We start from the raw sequence: 20,788 nt of genomic DNA on the forward strand, positions 1-20,788 counted from the left end.
TTGATTCCAACACCTAACAACCCTTCCGCCATCCTCCATCAGTCCACCGCCTGGTGCGAATCCCTCAACCACGGTCACTAGTCGCCCTCAGCCTTTGTAGGTTCTTCAGCTCGAGTTGCCAAGCCTGCCACCTGTTCTTCAGCCGCAGAACCTCTCGCTGGTCTACTACCGTAGTCACCATCCTTCGCCTCAAATGTGGGGGGGGGGGGGGTCAGGGTCCTCCCTGTTTTCTGGTGCCCTGCACTGGTCCTCCACTTCCTTTTAGTCTGCAGTCCCTTGTGGCTACTGCCAATAATAGATGCCACCATCTTGGGAGCAGACCCCGTGGTCACAGAATTTTTAACTAAAACCACTGTCAACTCCATTAATAGACCATTTAAAGCCTGTACGGGGAAGCTGACAGCAGTCGGACTGGGCAGTTGTACACCATGGTAGTGCTCCATCTCCATTCCCTATTCTTTGTGGATCCGCACCAGTGGCAGAGCCGTTACAGGAGCTCTGGCAGCCACCATTTTTTTTTAATTATATTAAATTTGAAATGGGTATGGTTAGCTGCAATAGGTGTGTGTTAGTTTCTGAATCCTGGATAGGCTGTTTATGACTGGGATAAAAATGAAATTTAATCACTCCATTGATGAACCTTTGGAATTCTCTACCTTATTCTTGGTCATTGTGCTCAATTGATTGGTAGATTTTGGGATATTTGGACAATAAAGAGGGAAAAATAGTGCTTGAAAATTGCAATGAAATAGATATTTAACATAATCTTAAGCAGCAGATTCAAAGAGAAGGATGGCCAAATCTTATGACTGTTGGAGAATCCCTGGCCTATATCTGCTTTGCACTTGATTTTTGGGTTGGGAGCAGATGAGGCCAATTTGATCGGCTAGTGCACATGGTCACCAGATATTCACTCATTCATGCCATAAAGTACTTTCTCCATTTATGGAGAAGTCTACAGACCACTGTGATCTTGAAATCGGTTGAATTGGACTGCAAAAAAATGCCTCAGAAGAGGGAACATGAGAGTCAAAATGTTTGGTTAAGACAAAATGGTGGCTATTGGGAAAGGGTTAAAGTTGTCTCAAGTCTGCACACACATTAGAATGCATTAAAGAGTTGATTGTCTCCTGATGTGGCTCATCTAAACCTGCATTTTTGTTTATTTAGAGTCATGAAGAAAGTTCTAGACCCGAACTAAAAAGTAAGTAGCTGAATTCATGAACAATTTGTCAAATTGTCCAATAAACTACCCATCCAAGTTATTGATTAGTCCAGAACAAAATTTTCCTGTTTAACTTGTGCAGCTATTAATGTGGAATTTGTTTTATTTTCATTTGCTTTTCTAAAATGTTTGTTTCTAAGATGTTTATTTTTAACAATGAAATAATTGGCTAAAATCTTTTAACGTACAGAGCTATATTGCACGATTTCCCTTTATAATCGCTTGAGTAACATGCAGACGATCATTGTTTTGACTCGTTAATTAAGTCTGTTCCAAAGATGCATTAAATTTTTCACTGTTTATTTGAACTCCACAGTAAACTATACTTAAAACAATTAATAAATGGACAATAAACTTAATATGTTAATGTTTTCAAAAATTACACTATCAAAGAAATTATCTGGACCAGCTCCATGTTCTTGGTTCTAACAGCAGAAAAGCAAAATTCAAAATTAAATTGTTTCTCTAAGATGGTCAAAAACACAGCTTTTAACCTTGTCTGGAAGGATGTTACTATAGGACACTCAAAAGAATGTCAACAATCTTCTGCAGACTGCTAGAAACTGGCAAGAATATGTTTGCAAGTCATTTTAACCCTTACAAGCTATTTTAGAGTATTCTTTAACATGGCTGCCACCTTGTTTTCAATTTGAGGACTGTTCTTTTCATTCTTTCCAAAAGAGATTACTTGTTAAGATTTGGTCTCACTTCAATTACCGATTGAGAAACCAAAATTTTAATTTTTTTTCTTGCTGCCTTTATTACTGTAATAACTAAAGTCGTTTAACTTTATGCATTCAATCTGTGTCTTGGGTATTTTTTGCCTGAATTGGTTATGCAAAACCATGAATCTTTGTTCATTTTAATGCTTCTGAGACTTTGGTAAATTTATCTTATCCTTAATTCCAGTGGAATACTTTTTGCTTCACATTTTTGCTTCAAACATATCTCCACAATTATTGCAATGTTCATGAACTGGTATTTTAATTTTTAGTTCTGCTAGAATTTTTGTAGTATTAGATCAAACTAAACGTTCATACTTTCCCCATCAAAGCTTTACAGAAAGTGGATTTTTTTTTCCCCCAGAATGGTTTTTCTCAAATTGAAGACAGGATAGTAAACCACTAGCATGACCCACTCGACGTGGGAAGTGGTAGTCCATAACTCTTATTAAATGAGACCATTTAATTGATATCTTCTGTGGACCTGACTTCCAGCTTATTGTGACTAATTGTTTGAACACCAATGAATATTTTCAGTGATTAATAAGTTCTGATATTGGATCTTGTGATGACTTTTCCAATAATTTGCTTTTGCTGGTCAATTATTGACATTGGCAATCCCATCCCAAATAACTGCTTTCCATTTAATTCTGCTTTAAGTCTGGTGCAATCTTTTAAGAATGATAATTGTTGCTACTTCCCACAAGTGAACTACAGTAAAATTCTTTTAATCTGGAATGCTTGGGACTCTTGGTGCCAGATTGGAAGATTTTCTGGACTATTAATTGCTTGTATATATTTGAACACTTTCAGTTTGCTTTTTTCTTAAAAAAAAATGTTAGAGTAACATTTCAGTAAACCAAGTAAATTCAAAAGGTAAATTTCAAATTAATGCAGGAACTATGACTGCAGTCATGAAATGTTTCTGAAAAGTTGGTTAGTGGGTATCAGAATTTTGCTTTATTGGCTGCAGGTGAAATGCTGTGCATAATAAATTTGAACAATGGGGTGCTGATGTCTTTATTTCAATAGGATCCAATGCAGAGAGAAAGCCCATTGACTTGCACTCCACAGGCCTAGAAGAAAGTATGCTTATGCCTTCTCTAAACTGGGATTTGTCAGCTATGAAACGTAAGTTACCTCCTGTAAAATGATTCTTTTCAATGTTGTATCCCTTTTACGAAATGCATGTTTGAGTTTAGAAATAACAACAAAAACAAGCTTGCCTTTTGTAAGATGAGTAGAATTTGGGGTGGTAGTGAAGATTCAGTAACTGCTGAGTGGAAAAATCGAGAGCTAAGCTTGGAGTATTAGAATGAGAAGTCTTCAACATTAGATTAAATTGAAATAAATATCATGTCTTGAGGGTTGTGGATCCTTGAAATTCTTGACTCCATAACTGGTGCTGGTGAGTCATTATGTACAATAAAGTTTGAAACATTTATAAGAATATGCAGAGACGTGGTCATGCTTACCAATTACCTATTCTAGATTCCCAGTATACACTGGTATGGTGTTGCTACATTGTATGTTACAGCAGCCTATAGACAGGATGCAGAGTTGGGCAAAAAAGTGGCAGATGAAACTCAATCAGGATAAATGTAAAGTAATGGTTTTTGGCAGGTCAAATGAAGACTGACTATGTATGTGGTTAATGGCAGGATTCTTGAGTGCAGAAAAATAGGGATCTTGGGGTCCAAATCCAGAGTTCCCACAGTTTCCACACAGGTTGATAAAGCTTGTACAGGTACACTATCCTTTATCTGGAACCCTTGGGGGACAGTGTGTTCCGAATTTTGGATTTTTCCAGATTTCGGAAAGCCCACCCGAATTGTCCGGCCCCCCCAACACCTCAGCCCGCTGGGCCCCTCTTGCCGGATTTTGGAGCTTTCTGGATTTTTGATGTCTGGATAAAGGATCGTGTATGTTGGCCTTCATTAGTCGGGGGATTGAGCTCACTTGGAAGGAAGAGAGGGAACTTGGATGTGTACGATATTATGCGGCTTGGATGGGGTGAACAGCCAGCACTTTTTCTCCTGGGCAAGAGTTTCAAACACCAGAGGCTATCTATATGTGAGGGGAGGAAAATTTAAGGGAGACAGAAGGAGTTTGTTTATTTTTTAAGAGTAGAGTGCCTGGAATGCATTGTCGGAGTGGTGGTGGAGGCTCATACAATAGGGACATTTTAAAAGACCCTTAGATTGGTAGATGGATGCAGGAAAAATAGGGTTATGAGGTTGGAAAGGTTTAGTATGAGTAGGTTTGCCAAGGTCAAAGGATGAATGGCCCGAATTCTGCTGTAATGTTTTATGTTCTGTTTTTTGAAAATTGTCTATATGTTTGCTGCTGTATAAAATATGATGAAATTTATTATTCATTTTGAATTTTAGCTGAATATTCTACACTTGAAGTCCCAGAATGTACAACTGTTGAAGAATCCACTTCAGTAAGAATCCATACATTTTGTTACTGAAATGTGCTGTCTCAGGACATTCTTGGGCTACTAATATCAATATTTTGTCTGCCAGTCCTCATTTGTCAGATCAGATATGTGAAGGACTTGGAAGGAGGCTGATGGTTTGCATTGTATATTTTTTAATCTTAGGAATTTTGTCAGTTATGAAGAGGTTTCATTCCATTTAACAGTAGTTTGTTATTTGCAAAGACTGAATGAAATGCAATATGGATATTTCAGTAAAGTGTATTCCTGTGTCTAGGGAAACATGGAATCCACTGCAATGATGAATACCTACAAGTTCAACAATGTTAAACCAAGGGATTACTGATATTTCTATAATTGTAATTCCATAGCCACAATCACATGGCATTGTCTGTGATATTTTGGCAGCTGGTTAAGTAACTATAATGATAGAATTTGTGCAATAACATCCAGTGATACTTTTGTACTTCTCTCCCACATTGTCCATGGGCCATTAATGCAGAAATGGCTTTGCTTGAGCATTGTTTTAAGGGGTCTTGATTAAGAATCTGGTCTCATGGCAAGGCATGTACTTGTCTCCTCCATTTTCCCCAGCTGTATCTGTGTCTTATCTCCACCCCCCCATTCCCCACTTACCATGGCTACTGCACAAGGTCTGTTCAGTCCTGTATAATGCTTGGGCCATGTGCTACTGAACTCTCCACCTGTGGACTCTGTAATAGTTTGTTGAACCACTGTATACTGACACTAGGTTTAAACTTTTAAAACTATTGTTCTTCAAGTCATACTGTTGTGATTGTCGACTCACCAATGTTTAATATAGTCCAAAAGGTATATTCTGACCCTACTCTTGATGAATATGTGATCATTTTTTTGTCATCAATTAAACTGCATTTTTTTTTAAATCTGGGAACTTTAGGAAGGGACATGTGGAAGTAGTTTCTTATGGTCTGAATTCCTCAGTTATTGTCATGGGCTCTTATTCAGGTGCCTGCCTACCTTTTGCTCATGGTTACTCTTCATTTCCTATAGATGGTGTCTCCTGAGTTTCTCCAGCACTTGTGTATTGCATTAATTTATTGAATCTATTAATTGGACAGTTTCATTTTTTTCAATTTTCAACGTCTGGGTGTTGCTGGCCAGGCCAACATTTATTATCCATTCGTAATTGCTCTTGACAAGGTTATAGTGAATTGCCAGCTGGAACCATGGCTGTTCTCTGGTGGAGGTACTCAGAAGATGCAATTAGAGAGTGAATATAGAAGACTGCAGTACAGTACAGGCTTTCAGGCCATAATGTTGTTCCAACCTACATAACATACCCTCTCTTTTTCTTGCATCCATGTGCCTGTCTGAGTATTTTAATTGCCCCTATTGTACCATCCTCCACCACCAACCTCAGTAATGCATACCAAGAACCCACTACTCTGTTTATGTAGGAAAAAAAACTTGCCCCTGATCTCTCATCAATAGTTTTCTACCCTCACCTTGTGCAGATGTCTTCTGGAGTTTGTTTCTCTCATGTTTGCCATCCACTCTATTTATGTCTCTCATAATTATGTGGACCATTTTTGTTTTGCTCCAAAGAGAAACCTTAGATCCGTTAACCTTGCCTCATAAGACATATTTTCCAATTCAGACATCATCCTCATAAATCTCCTCTGCACCCTTTTCATAGCTTCCACATCCTTCCTGTAATGAGGCATCCAGAACTGAACACCATTGCTCAATCCCCTGACATGAAGGCCAGCATACCATACCTTCTGATCTACCCTATCAACCTGTACTGCAACCTTGAAAGAGCTAACAATTTGGACCCCAAAGTCCCTCTTCTTCCCACATTATTAAGAATCCTGCCATTGAACATGTACTCTGCTTTTGTTTGACCTTCCAGAATGACCCCATCTGCAACTCTTCCGCCCCACACTGCATTTGGTCTAAATCTTGTTGTAAACCTTCTACACCAGCTATTCTCAACTTTTTTTGGCTATGGTTCCCCCCCCCCCTCTCAAGACTCTGTTCAATTTATGGACTCCCTTCCTTGTGAAGCAGTCAAGTTTTGGTTGCTTCTCTCTGATCAAATACAATTAATTGTATGTGTGAGGTGAAAATTAGATAATAATTTCAAACTCTGATATAGCTTTGTTGCTGCATTATTTATGTAGCTAGTCCAATTGAGTTTCTGTTGATGGTAATTCTCCAAACCATTAATTATGGATGACTGATTGTAATGCCATTGAGTATCAAGGGTGGGGGGGTTAGACACTCTTGTTGGTGTTATTAATGTCTGGCATCTTATGATGTGAAAGTTGTATGCTGCTAATTTCCTGAATGTGGCAATTCTGGACAGACGGATACACACCAGCTAAGGCAGAGAGTGCAGGCCATTACAGCCTGTAAAGTGAGGGAAAACACCATAGATGGCTGTGATGCTTATTACCTCATCAGCTGAACACCTTCTATGTCTGCTTTGAGAAGGAATCAGGATTTATTATCATGAACTTTGGTGTTTTGCGGCAACATCAAAAGTGCAAACATATAACCATCTTACGAGATTATTATTGTTAATATTTTATTTTTTATAGTAGTGCAGGAAAAGTAAGGCAGTGTCTTTAGTTCATTGATTATTCAGGAATCTGGCAGTAGGGAAGAAGCCTTTAGGCTCCTGTACCTGTTCCCCGATGGTAGCAGAGTGAAGAGGGCATGGCCTGGGTGGTGGGATCTTTGAGGATAGAGGCTGGTTTTTTTTTAAGACACCGCCTCATGTAAATGTCCTCGATGGAGTCGTCTGGTGCCTGTGATGTCATAGACTGAGTTAACAACCCTCTGGAGTTTATTTTTGTTCTGAGTTGACACCTCCATACCAGACAGAATGCTCTCCATGGTACACCTGTAGAAGTTTACAGGAGTCTTTAGTGACGTACCGAATCTCCTCGGGCAGCTCACAAAATATAGCTGCCGACGAGCCGTCTTTGTGATTACATCAATGTGGAGGCTCCAGGACAGATCCTCTATGTTGACACTGAGGAATTTGAAGTTCTTGACCCGCTCCACTACTGAGTGCAAAAAAAAAACTATGCACCGTATATACATGTAAACAGAAATGTGAACAGATAACAAATGTAAACAAACTGTGCAATGCAGAGATAGAAAAAAAAACCAATAAAGTGCTCAAGTGAGAGTCTTTAAATTAGTCCCTGATTGAGTTTGTTGTTGAGGAGTCTGATGGTGGAGGGGTAGCAGCTGTTCCTGAACCTGGTCTTGTAGCACCTATACTTCTTTCCTGATGGCAGCAGTGAGAACCGAGCGTGTGCTGGGCAGCGTGGATCCTTGATGATTGCTGCTACTCTCCGACGGCAGCATTCCCTCTCGATGCACTTGATAATGGGGAGGGTTTTCCTGTGATGCCCTGGGCTGTGTCCACTACCTTTTGGAGGGCTTGATGCTCAGGGGTATTGGTGTTCCCATACCAGACCATGATGCAGCCACTCTTCTGCAAAAATTTGCCAAGGGTTCCTGGTATTATATCAAACCGCCGCAAACTCCTAACATGCTTTCTTCACGATGCCATTAGTGTGTTGGGTCCAGGAAAGATCCTTCAAGAACTTAAATTTGCTCACCCTCACCAGCTCTGATCCTGAAATAATCACTGAATCATATACCTCTGGTTTTCCCTTCTTGTAGTCAACAATCGGTGATATTGAGTGGAAGCTTATCGTTGGTGCACTTCTCTTGTGTGCTGACTTATCATATTTATACCGTGCATAATCAGCAAATTTGTAGATGTCATAATGAGCCACACAGATATTGGTGTAAAATTAGCAGGGGGGGGGGCGCTAAGAACATAGCCCAATGGTGCTCTAGAACTGATGGAGATTATTAAGATGTTCTTGCCAATCATTGATTGTCATCTGGAGGTGAGGAAATTCATGATCAAATTACATAATGGGGTGTTGAGTCCCAGATCTTAAAGTTTTCTGATCAGTTTTGAGGGGATGGTGTTGTTAAATGCCAAACTGTAGTCGGTAAAGAGCGTCGTGATGAATGCATCTACTGTCCAGGTGTTGCATGGCTTTGTGTAGAGCCACAGGGATGGCATCCACCATAGACTTGTTTCTACGATTGGCGAGCCGGAACATATCCATGTTGCCGCTCAGACAGGAGCTGATGAGCTTCCATACCAACCTTTAAAAACACCAACACTGTTGATATAAGTACTGATGGTCATGGTACGTGAAAGTGTTGGTCATTACCCGGCCAGGTACTCCATCCGGGCCAGATGTTTTCCTCCGATTCGCTCACTGGAAGGCAGCACGCTTGTCATCCTCAGTTATGGACATGATGGGATCATCAGGGAGTGTTGGGGTGTGGCAGGGTGGTTCTTTGCTGTCTCTGTGGCCCAATGGGCGTAGAAGACATTGAGTTCTTGTGGGAGTGAAGCTTTGCTGTCTGCTACTGCACTAGATTTGGTATTTATGAACAGTTCTTGAAGTTTTTAAAACCTGAAACCTCTGTGAGGCTTTTCCTATGTGTATCTTAATTTGTCTTGTTCAATTGTAAATTTCAAAACATTTGCGAGGCTTTTCCTAGGTGAATCTTAATTTGTCTTGTTCAATTGTACATTTCAAAACCTTATTTTTTTTATATATAGTTGTCTCCACTCCTATCTGAAGATGAAGAAATTGAAAAAATGAATTTTGATACACTGTTATTCTCTTATATGGCTGTTACGGTGAGTTAAAATAATTGGTTGAATGCATTTTCTTAGATATCCTGCTCTCTTACAACAGAAAATATGTACATGTGTTTCTTTGGGAAAGAATAGTGACTGAAAACAGGCCATATCGGAATGATCAATCTAGTTTTCTCTTGCAAGCTTTCAACCCTTTCTTTAATCTGCTGCTGCATTAAACAATCAACAGATTTTTACACAATGTTAATGCCATCCAACCGGATGACATTAACATTGACTTCTGTGGCTTCTGCTAACCTAGCCTCCATTCTCCTTCTCTTTGCCCTTGCTTCCTTTCCCTTGGCTCTCACCCTCTTCCCTCTCTATTCTCTAAGCCATCCCTCCTCCCCCCCTGCTTGCTGCTGTGCTCTCCCTCCCTTATCCATCAATTACCTCCTGCCTTTGGGATTGTGCTCCACTCTCTGATCATTTTGTTCAGACGCCTGCCTCACTTTTCTATGCCTTGAAAAGCTCAAGCCTGAAACATCGGTTATGTATCTTTGCTATATAAATTAAGATGTTTGCCCTGCTGAGTTTCTCCAGCTTTGTTTTTACTTCAACCATAGTGTCTGCAGACTTTTCGCATTTTACTTTTTACATAATGCATTTGATTCCTTTTCTTTTTTTCTTGTGACCTAAACACTTTGTCCTTAAGGAGCTTGGCTTCATTCCATAACATAACATAACAATTACAGCACGGAAACAGGCCATTAGGCCCTTCTAGTCCGCACCGAACCAAACACCCCTTTCTAGTCCCACCTCCCTGCACAATGCCCATAACCCTCCATCTTCTTCTCATCCATATACCTGTCCAACCTTTTCTTAAATAATACAATTGACTCCGCCGCCACTATTTCTCCCGGAAGCTCCACACGGCTACCACTCTCTGAGTAAAGAAGTTCCCCCTCATGTTACCTCTAAACCTCTGCCCCTTAATTCTTAATTCTTAACTCATGTCCTCTTGTTTTAATCTTTCCTCCTCTTAACAGAAATAGTCTATCCACATCCACTCTGTCTATCCCTTTCATAATCTTAAATACTTCTATCAAATCCCCTCTCAACCTTCTACGCTCCAAAGAATAAAGACCTAATCTGTCCAATCTCTCCCTGTACTCTAGACGCTTAAACCCAGGTAACCTTCTCTGCACTCTCTCCACTCTGTTTATATCCTTCCTATAATTAGGCGACCAGAACTGCACACAGAACTCCAAATTAGGCCGCACCAACGTCTTATACAATCTCAACATCACCTCCCAACTCCTATATTCCATGCAATGATTGATAAAGGCCAGCATACTAAAAGCCTTCTTCACCACCCTATTCACGTGAGTTTCTACCTTCAGGGAACGATGTACCGTTACTCCTAAATCTTTCTGCTCTTCTGTATTCCTTGCATCTTTCTCACTATTGACTTTAAGTTGTTTTCCCAGCTCACTGCACAGAAGAGTCTTTGGTTTTTCAGAGTGAAAAATCTTATCCTCCACCCTCCCTTCTGCTGCTTAATAAGCTTTCCTTCTTTTCCAGTTCTGACAAAATGTAATCAACCCAATGTCTTTGACATTGCTTGTCGTTGCTTTCTATTTTGGGATTTTCTTTTAAGATCTTAAATATCTATTCTAGTACATATTGTACGATGAAAGTTTGAAGCAATTAACATTTTTTCTCCTTTTCCTAGAGGGAAAATAACTTGCAAAAATACCAAGAAAAGGCAGAACAGAACTTGCTCCTGCTTGAAGAGGAAAACCAGCATTTGAGAAAAAAGATATTTGAAGAGAAGCAAGAGTACCTTTTGAGGGAAAATAAAAAGCGGTTGAATTCAATAATAGGACAACAGGTGAGTTAATGTTTACTGGCTGCTGCAAGAGAATGGCACCTTTTGTAGATCCTGTCTTTATTGTGTGACTTCTACAGTGTTGTGCATGTTGCAGATTGACATTTAAGGATGCTTTTAAGTTCTGCTAATAAATAACTCCCAACAGACAGATGATATTAAAACGCAACAGAAGCTGAAAATCTGAAATAATAAAATCAAATGCCTGAGATGTACAGTATATCAACGACTTGGAAGAGAATAAGAGTTGGTGTTCAAGGTCAGATTGTTGAAACCTAACCGGTTGATTGACTGATTTGCAGATCATGTTCAGTCTTTGAAAGGTGAACCCTACTTTACTTTAATTCTCTACCCTATTGTGGTTTGGCCTGCTTCACTGTTCCAATGAAGCTGAATGTAAACTCGAGGGAAAATCTCAGATAGGTTTATAACCTTCCACTCTGAACTTTGAATTGAACAAATTTAGATAATTGACTGTTTTATACTTGCATTTTTGACAATTTCACCTGTTGTCTCCAATTGTAGCTCCGAGAGATGTGTTTTGGTGCTCACAATCCTTAATCATCCACTTTCAGATGGCCTCATCAATTTTTATCATTAAAATTCCTGATTTCAATCTTGTACACTTTCCTTTTAGTTTTGTGCACACATAGAAATGGGAAAATGTCAAAGAAGCAATTTCTTCTAATGGCAGATCATTGACCAGAAATTTTGAGGTTTTTGTAGATGCTCTGAGACCTGAAGAGTCCATCCAACATTGTTTTCAGATAGTAGCCTTTCCTTTCTTGAAAATGTTGCATCCACCATACCTCACTTTGTTCTCTAAAACTCCTTTGGATGTATGGGCAGTGTTTTATCAACTTAATGATCTGACTTTATCTAAATGGAAACATAAGAAAATAAATCTGAATCCTTCATGTCTGACCTGATGATGAGACTTCCCAACTTCTGAACTGTCTTCCTTTTTCCTGGTTGTTTCTTCACCACCATAGTTGACAGGGATCTTGTACATATTTTTCTTGCAACTTCTGCTCTCGCCCTTTCCACCCACCGACAAAGTGAAAAAATCCACTTGTTCTTGTCTTCCACCCAATCTGTAATTTCTGCTACTTTCAGTGACATGCTATCAACAGATAAGTCTCCCTTTATCCTCCTCTTTCAATATTCCAAAAACACCTTCTTTCAAGTCTCTTCCCAATATTCAAAGACCAAAACAGTTGATACAGGGAAAGCAGGGAGGAGCAGTTCTCTTGTATGTTTGGTGTTGCCTCCTGCTTCTGATGTGGTTTCCAACATTGGTCACCCAGTCCAAGGTTTTGTTAATCCAATCTGCACACCATTGTTCATCTACGTGGATGACTGAAATTCCAGATGCCTTTCACTTGATAAACAGCACCTTCCACGGGTGCATTTCAGCCCTTTGGGCCTCGATATGGAATAATTTCAGATAACCAACTTTTCCAACATGTCGGATCTTGCCTGTCCTGATGCAAGGCTTGTAACACCAGCTCAAATTTTCTCCATAGTTGCTGCCTGACCATAATTATTTCCAGTCTTTTACTTCCCATTCATATTTTCTTGCAGTGAGGTAATATACAATATCTGATTAATTTGCTAACCAGCAGGTCTTGGGATGTGGGAGGAAAGCAGGGCACCCAGTGAAACAATTGAAAGGAAGATGCACAACCTTCACACAAATCACTTCAGAATTGAACCAAGGACCCTGTAGCTGTGAGGCAGCTACACTATTGAAGGCTACTTAATTTTCATCTTTTGTGTTCTGCATCTGGGGGATCCAGCATCGTTGTACCCTTTGCCCCGTTGTCCACTATTGCTACAATTTTCAAGCATTCCATTTCTTGCAAAGATTTTCTTGCTTATCACCCTTTCAGACGTTCTTTATTCTAATTTTATCCCCTGCTCTGGAGTTTGAAACTTTGTTGTTTATTCACTTTTTCCAAATCTGATTTACTCCTCCTGAAACTTTTTTTGCAGTAAAATGCTTGATCTGAGTTAATTCCTGAATTTTGTGTATTTTTTATATTTGTCAATCGAATGTTGCTGTCTCTGCAATTCTAGCATTTTGTCCATCCATAAAGTGAGGATGCAGTGCAAGGTCAACTGTATGGCGTCTGGAGTTGCATGTAGTTTAGACAAGTTAAGCAGATGCTCTTAAAGGACATTAATGATCCAGAACAAGGGCAATAATTTTATGATCACATAATTAAGATGGTTTCTCTTTGGACTTTCCCCTCCTGGGTTTAAATATCGACAGTTATTCTATTATCCCAGTACAAGTATCAGTCTTCCAAATAATACAATTGCTGTTGATTTATCCAGGTTATCACGTTTAATTTAGAAAGTGAGAACATTTTTATATATATATAAAAAAAAAAAAAAAATCTTGCCATTAGATGACTTACGACAAGTTAAGAATAGCCTGAAACAGCACAGTAGGATGTATTTTTGAAATAGTTGGATGTTTGGAACTTATTTGGAATGCCTATATCCACCATTTTACAGTGGAAAGATTGAATTGTTACTGATCCAAAGTATCTACTTTGGAAGTATAGAATAGTTATTTGTAGATGAATGGTGCTTAGATCTGAGCAGCATTGCAAATATGAAGGTTTTTGCTGAAAGCTTTGTACATTGGCACTGAGGTCTATCATTTGCTGTCAACGCTTATCTTGTTTAAAAACCAAAGAGCACTGATGACACCTTTATTAATATGGAGGTGTCTGATCCAACTATTTTGTATTGATTTTTCTCACTTTCTAGTCCTTGGTGGTTAATTTTGACTGCTTTGAATTTCAGCATGTGGATCATGCATAAAAGCAAAACATACAATTGAGGAACTGGGGTGCTTGAAGAGTTGGTTACAAAACACCTCAGCAGCATCCAGCATTCATTACTTTCCCCAATAGCATTTAGCCACAATGCAGTCAAAAAATATTTGGTCCTGGGGAGGAGTCACGTGATGGAGTAGTGGCCGGACGGAGAACTCCAGCCCTCTCCAGAAAAGTCGGGAAAAACAAGAGAAAATACAAAGGCACAGAAATAAAAGTTAAAGAAAAGTGAGTATAAAGGTGGAAAGAAGATGGAGACAAAAGAAGAAAAATCAAAATCAACGGTAAGAAGAGAGGAAGAGAAGACAACGGAGGAAAAAGGTGAAGGCCTTACCTGTCCGAAGAGGCCCGCTGTGGAGAGAGGAGCCCACTACCTCAGGTCGGTAGAAAAAGAACTACAACAATGGCTCACAGAGCCGAGTAAAAGTGCGCAACCGTGCATGAAAAAAAACACACCGACGGGAGGGGGGACCAGCTGGGGAGTTGATCTCCACAGCCGGCAACGACAGCTGCAGAACACCTGCAGCAAGAAGAGACCACAGAAAACAATGAAAACAAGAAAGAAGAGAAAGAAAGGGCAACAAAGAAACAACAGATGGCCAACCCAGAGGAAGAAGAAGAGGAAGAATACAGTGAAATAGATGAAGGGAAAGGCAAGGTAAAGGATATACTTGCTCTTGTTAGAGGATACATGGAGTCATTTAAAGAATGGCAAACACAGGAATTCAATGATTTAAGAAGAAGAATAAACAACCCAGAAGAGAAAGTGAATAAAATAGATATGACCTTAACAGAAATGGGGAAAGAAATGGACAAGATGGAAGAACGGGCAGTAGCAGCAGAAATGGAGGTAGAAGACTTAAAAAAGAAATTGGAGGAATCTAATAAAAAAACTAAAGAGACACAAGAACTACTAGCTCAAAAAATAGATATAATGGAAAATTATAACAGAAGAAATAACATAAAGATAGTGGGCCTTAAGGAAGATGAAGAAGGCAAGAATATGAGGGAGTTTATAAAAGAGTGGATCCCTAAGACCCTAGGATGTCCAGAACTACAGCAAGAAATGGAAATAGAAAGGGCACATAGAGCATTGGCCTCTAAACCACAACCACAACTAAAACCAAGATCTATTGTAGTAAAATTCCTAAGATATACTACAAGAGAAAAGGTACTGGAGAAGACAATGGAAAAAGTAAGAGAGGGCAACAAACCACTGGAGTATAAAGGGCAAAAAATCTTCATTTATCCAGATATAAGTTTTGAACTCCTAAAGAAGAGAAAAGAATTCAATACAGCAAAGGCGATTTTATGGAAGAAAGGGTATAAATTTATACTGAAGCATCCTGCGGTATTGAAAATATTTATTCCAGGACAACAAAACAGACTGTTCTCGGATCCAGAAGAAGCACGAAAATTTGCAGAACAATTACAAAAATAGACTGAGGGAGGAAGACGGGTAATGAGAGTAAAAATGATCACGATTGATATGTATGCGGGTAAAGAGGTATAAGAGTGAATAGAGACAATGTGCATACGTGAAAGTATCTGTAATTAGAGGAAAATATAGATAGTATAGACAAGAATTAATAAGGGAAGGTAATGGAATAGAGAGAATAAGGAAGGAATTAAACGAGTGACCTTTGTGACATATGAAAAGTGAAATCTTTTCTGGGGGTTGCTGGGTGGGGGAAAAGAGCGGTCACTGCAAAATCAGTTGACGCTTGCGAGTGGATTCGCAAATCCAAATGGAGAGGGGAGATGTGGTTGTCCGACAAGGGATAAAGGACAACTCAGGAGGGGAAGGGGAGATTGGGGATAAAGAAGATAGAAATAGGAGAATAAGGAAAATGTTGGATGTTGTAGGAATGTTGTCTTGTAAAGAGTTGAAAATAAGAAAACAGAAATGGAAAAGGAGGAAAGGTAATGATGGAAAAACGGAAAGAGAAGATAAACAAAATATAAAATGGCTACGCTGAACTATATGACTTTAAATATTAATGGAATACATAACCAAATTAAAAGGAAGAAACTACTAAATTTACTGAAAAAGGAAAAAATAGATATAGCATTTGTCCAAGAAACACACTTAACTGAATTGGAGCACAAGAAATTAAAGAGAGATTGGGTAGGACATGTAACAGCAGCATCGTATAATTCAAAAGCAAGAGGAGTGGCTATATTAATTAGCAAAAATGTGCCATTTAAAATAGAAGAGGAAATAATAGATCCAGCAGGGAGATATGTTATGATAAAATGTCAGATATATTCGGAGCTTTGGAATCTACTTAATATATATTCACCTAACGAAGAAGATCAAAAGTTTATGCAAGATATCTTTTTGAAGGTAGCTAATACGCAAGGGAACATACTAATAGGAGGGGATTTCAATCTGAATTTGGATCCAAATATGGATAAAACGGGGAAAAAAATTAACAGGAAGAACAAAGTAACCAAATTTATAATTAAATCAATGCAAGAAATGAAACTTGTGGACATATGGAGGAAACAAAACCCAAAAAAAAGGAATACTCATACTACTCGACTAGACATAAAACATACTCAAGAATAGACCTATTTTTGTTATCAGCTAATATGCAGGATAGAGTAAGAAAAACAGAATATAAAGCGAGAATGCTATCGGACCATTCACCCTTAATACTGACAGTAAAGCTAGAGGACATCCCTCCAAGAATGTATAGATGGAGATTAAACCCCATGCTACTTAAAAGACAGGATTTTAGAGAATTTATTGAAAAACAATTAAAAATGTATTTTGAAGTAAATACGGAATCAGTGGAAGATAAGTTTATACTATGGGACGCAATGAAAGCATTCATTAGAGGGCAAATAATAAGTTATGTAACCAAGATGAAGAAGGACTATAATCAGGAAACAGAGCAGTTGGAAAGGGAAATAGTAAACATAGAAAAAAAATTAGCAATAAAGGAAGATACAACCAAAAGAAGAGAATTGGCGGATAAAAAAATAAAATATGAAACATTACAAACATATAAGGTAGAGAAGAATATAATGAAGACAAAACAGAAATATTATGAACTGGGTGAAAAAACGCACAAAATCCTAGCATGGCAGCTTAAGACAGAACAAGCTAAGAAAATGGTATTGGCAACAAGGAAAAAAGACAAACAAATTACATATAATCCAAAAGAAATTAAGGAAAACTTCAGAGAATTCTATGAACAATTATACCGAACTGAAAACTAAGGGAAAGAAGGGAAAATAGATGAATTTTTGACTAAAATTGAACTACCAAAACTACAAATAGAGGAACAAAATAAATTAACAGAACCATTTGGAACAGTAGAAATACAAGAGATAATAAAAAAATTACCAAATAATAAGACACCAGGAGAGGATGGACTCCCAATAGAATTCTACAAAACATTTAAAGACCTATTAATACCGCCCCTCCTGGATATAATCAACCAGATTGATGAGACACAAAACTTACCAGATTCATGTAAAACAGCAATAATTACAGTGATACTAAAACAAGGGAAAGATCCACTCTCACCAGCGTCATATAGACCAATATCTTTGCTAAACACAGATTATAAGATAATAGCTAAACTATTAGCAAAGATTAGCAGAACAGGTACCGAAAATGGTAAATTTAGACCAAACTGGATTTATCAAAAAAAGACGCACAACAGACAATATTTGTAAATTTATTAACTTAATTCATGCAGTAGAAGGAAATAAAGCACCTGCAGTAGCAGTTGCTTTAGACGCAGAGAAGGCCTTCGACAGAGTAGAATGGAATTACTTGTTCAAAGTATTGCAAAAATTCAGTTTACCGGAGAAGTATATTAATTGGATTAAAGCATTATATAAGGGACCGTTAGCGAAAGTGACAGTAAATGGACATGTATCAAAGCAATTTAACTTAAGCAGGTCAACGCGGCAGGGATGCCCACTATCACCAGTATTGTTTGCGCTAGCTATAGAACCACTAGCAGAATCGATAAGAATAGATAATAATATAAAAGGAATAAAAATAAAAGACAGGGAATATAAAATCAGTCTATTTGTGGATGATGTGATAGTGTACTTAACAGAACCAGAACTATCAATAAAAGAATTATATAAGAAATTGAAGGAATATGGAGAAGTGTTGGGATACAAGATAAATGTAAATAAAAGTGAAGCAATGCCTATGAATAACACGGATTTCTCAAAATTTAAGAAGGAATCCCCATTCAGATGGCAAATGCAGGCAATAAGATACCTAGGTATACAAATAAACAAAAATCTAGGCCAATTATATAAACTCAATTACAATCCACTAATGAAAAAATTACAGGACGATTTAGAGCATTGGAAAGAGCTACCACTAACACTGATAGGAAGGATAAACTGTATTAAAATGAACATTTTTCCAAGAATACTATACTTATTTCAGGCATTGCCAATACAACTGACAGAAAAATTCTTCAAAGAGTTAAAGAAAATAATAAGGAAATTTTTATGGAGAGGGGGGAAACTGAGGATAGCACTAGATAAATTAACAGAATGGTATAAACAAGGAGGCTTACAATTGCCAAACGTCAAAAATTATTATAGAGCCGCACAATTAAGGTACCTATCAGATTTTTATCAAACAAGGGAAAAACCAGACTGGACGAGATTAGAATTAGATAAAATAGGGGAAAAGATACCTGAACATATATTATATAAATGGGACGAAAAATTGGTACAACATAGAACTTCTCCAGTATTACACCATCTCCTCAATATATGGAAGAAGATTCATGTAGAAAGAAATAAAACAAATTATCAATTACCAAAACTAATATTGACGCAAAATAAGCTACTCCCTTTTACAATAGACAACCTTTCCTTTAGAAAATGGGAAAAAAAACGGATTAAAAGAATAGAAAATTGTTTTTCAGCAAGTAGATTCTTATCCTTTGAACAAATGAGAGATAAGTACAATATAACTGGAGATACAGCGCTGGCATATTACCAACTGAGATACTACTTGAAAGATAAATTAGGAAGCAATTTGAGTTTACCAGAGGGAAGTAACCTTGAATATATGATTACAGATACAATGTTAATCAAAAGATTTATAACAAATATGTATATTAAACTGCAAGAAAAGGAGAATGAGGAAACAAATGGTAAAACTAAACAAAAATGGGAACAAGATTTAAATATAAAGATAAAAAAGGAAACATGGGAGAAGTTATGCTCTGGAACGATGAGAAATACAATAAATACGAGGCTGCGTATGATACAATATAATTGGTTACACAGACTATACATTACACCGCAAAAGTTAAATAAATGGGACCCAACAGTATCTGATAGATGCTTTCGATGTAAAAAAAGAAAGGGGAACAACAATTCATGCAATCTGGACATGTGAGAGAGTAGAAAAATTTTGGGATGATCTCAATCAGATATTAAATAAAATAACAGAAAACAATATACCAAAGAATCCAGAGATCTTTCTCCTAAGTAACATAAAAAATAAAGAATTTGGAATTGACTTGGAAGATGCACAAAAAAGATTTCTTAAGATAGCCCTAGCCGTAGCAAAAAAATGTATTATGTCAACCTGGAAATTGGAAGATAATTTGAAAATACAACAATGGTATATAGAAATGAATAAATGTATTCCATTAGAAAAAATAACATATAGTTTAAGAAATAATATTGAAATATTCGAACAAGTATGGGAGCCTTACATTAAATACAATAGCGAAAACCTACCGGGAACAAACATTACCTAAGTTGATGGAAGGAGAAGAAAAGAAAAGAATGGACTCAGTAGAATTTCTGGTGTATTTTTGTTGAATGACAACATTATCTGACTGGCTTAATGCAACCTAGATTGTATACCTAAAATGGATGAGAGGGGGGGGGTGGCTTGGGAGGAGGGAGGTGGGGGGGGGAGAAAAAGTCACTGTATATGTGTGAAAAAGAAAAAGTGTATATCATGGCTAACGTGATTTATGGTGTGAAAAATAAAAAAATTTAAAAAAATAAAAAAAAATATTTGGTCCTGTGGTATCCTTGAATTTTACAAGATCATTTGAGTTTAACCATTAATCATTGGTTAACAAACTTGTTTAAGTATTGTACGCCACATTATACTGCAGGTTTCATCCCAGCTCTTTATCGCACACACTGCAAATGCTAAAGTTTTCTACAGCCTGGCTTGGAGAGGGTTGAGTTAAAATAATTGAAAGAAAGCCAAAATCTTTTCGTATCCTTAACAACTCTGAGAAGCAGTTTGGATAATAATGCATGGAATCGTGAAGACTGAACAAATGCGACATATAAACCAGAAACATTGGGAAGAGAATGCACTCCCTTCAGTCTTCAGAATGAAGTCTTACAGGGAAGCCAAGCCACTTTAAATTGTTTACTTTCTTTGAACAATGGCTTTTTAAATATTTGGCACTTTCTTAATTGACTTTTTAATTTGAATTCATTGCATTTTTTACTTTGACTAAATTCATTTTATTTACAGATGGAACTTTTAAAACTAGTAGTGCCTGTAATCCAACAGTTCAAAATTCAATACCAATGTTTTGGTCAAGCTCTTGATGCAACAAGACACAGCCTTCCAGTGAAGAACGTGTATGTGTCAGAAGACCCAAGGAAGGACTTGGGTAAGTTTAAGTACTTGTCCAAATTCCAACTGGATGATGTGGAGAATGCAGAAGCAGAAAAAAATTGCGATTTCCTGCAGGATTTTTGTATTTTGTTTCCCTGACTGCCAAATTAATTAAAGCAAAGTTCAGCTCAACAGTGCAAAGTAGAAAATGCTATGCCACCCCCAGCTTGTGGTATAGCAAATGTGTTGGCATAAGAGGTGTGATTGTGGTGTACCGATAGTTGCATTTGTTCTTGCTTTCCACAAACTGCCTATATTAGTCAAGTGTTCATAACCAAGACAATAGTTTGAAGTGATATCTTCCATGGTAAAATACTCACTGTCCTGTGGATCTCGA

At 37.8% G+C, this 20,788-nt stretch overlaps 1 protein-coding gene across 1 annotated transcript in view; it reads left to right on the plus strand.

Annotated features, from left to right (window-relative positions):
* The window catches only part of haus8 (HAUS augmin like complex subunit 8), a 48,329-nt gene that overhangs the window by 13,690 nt on the left and 13,851 nt on the right, over positions 1-20,788 (plus strand). Inside the window, exons 7-12 of the mRNA XM_069923218.1 lie at positions 1,171-1,204; positions 2,980-3,078; positions 4,338-4,393; positions 9,039-9,119; positions 10,795-10,953; positions 20,305-20,446. Of these exons, the coding sequence (XP_069779319.1) occupies positions 1,171-1,204; positions 2,980-3,078; positions 4,338-4,393; positions 9,039-9,119; positions 10,795-10,953; positions 20,305-20,446 (571 nt within the window). The remainder of the gene's footprint in view (positions 1-1,170; positions 1,205-2,979; positions 3,079-4,337; positions 4,394-9,038; positions 9,120-10,794; positions 10,954-20,304; positions 20,447-20,788) is intronic.

Source organism: Narcine bancroftii, chromosome 3 (genome assembly GCF_036971445.1).
Source record: "Narcine bancroftii isolate sNarBan1 chromosome 3, sNarBan1.hap1, whole genome shotgun sequence".
Taxonomy (NCBI): Eukaryota; Metazoa; Chordata; class Chondrichthyes; order Torpediniformes; family Narcinidae; genus Narcine; species Narcine bancroftii.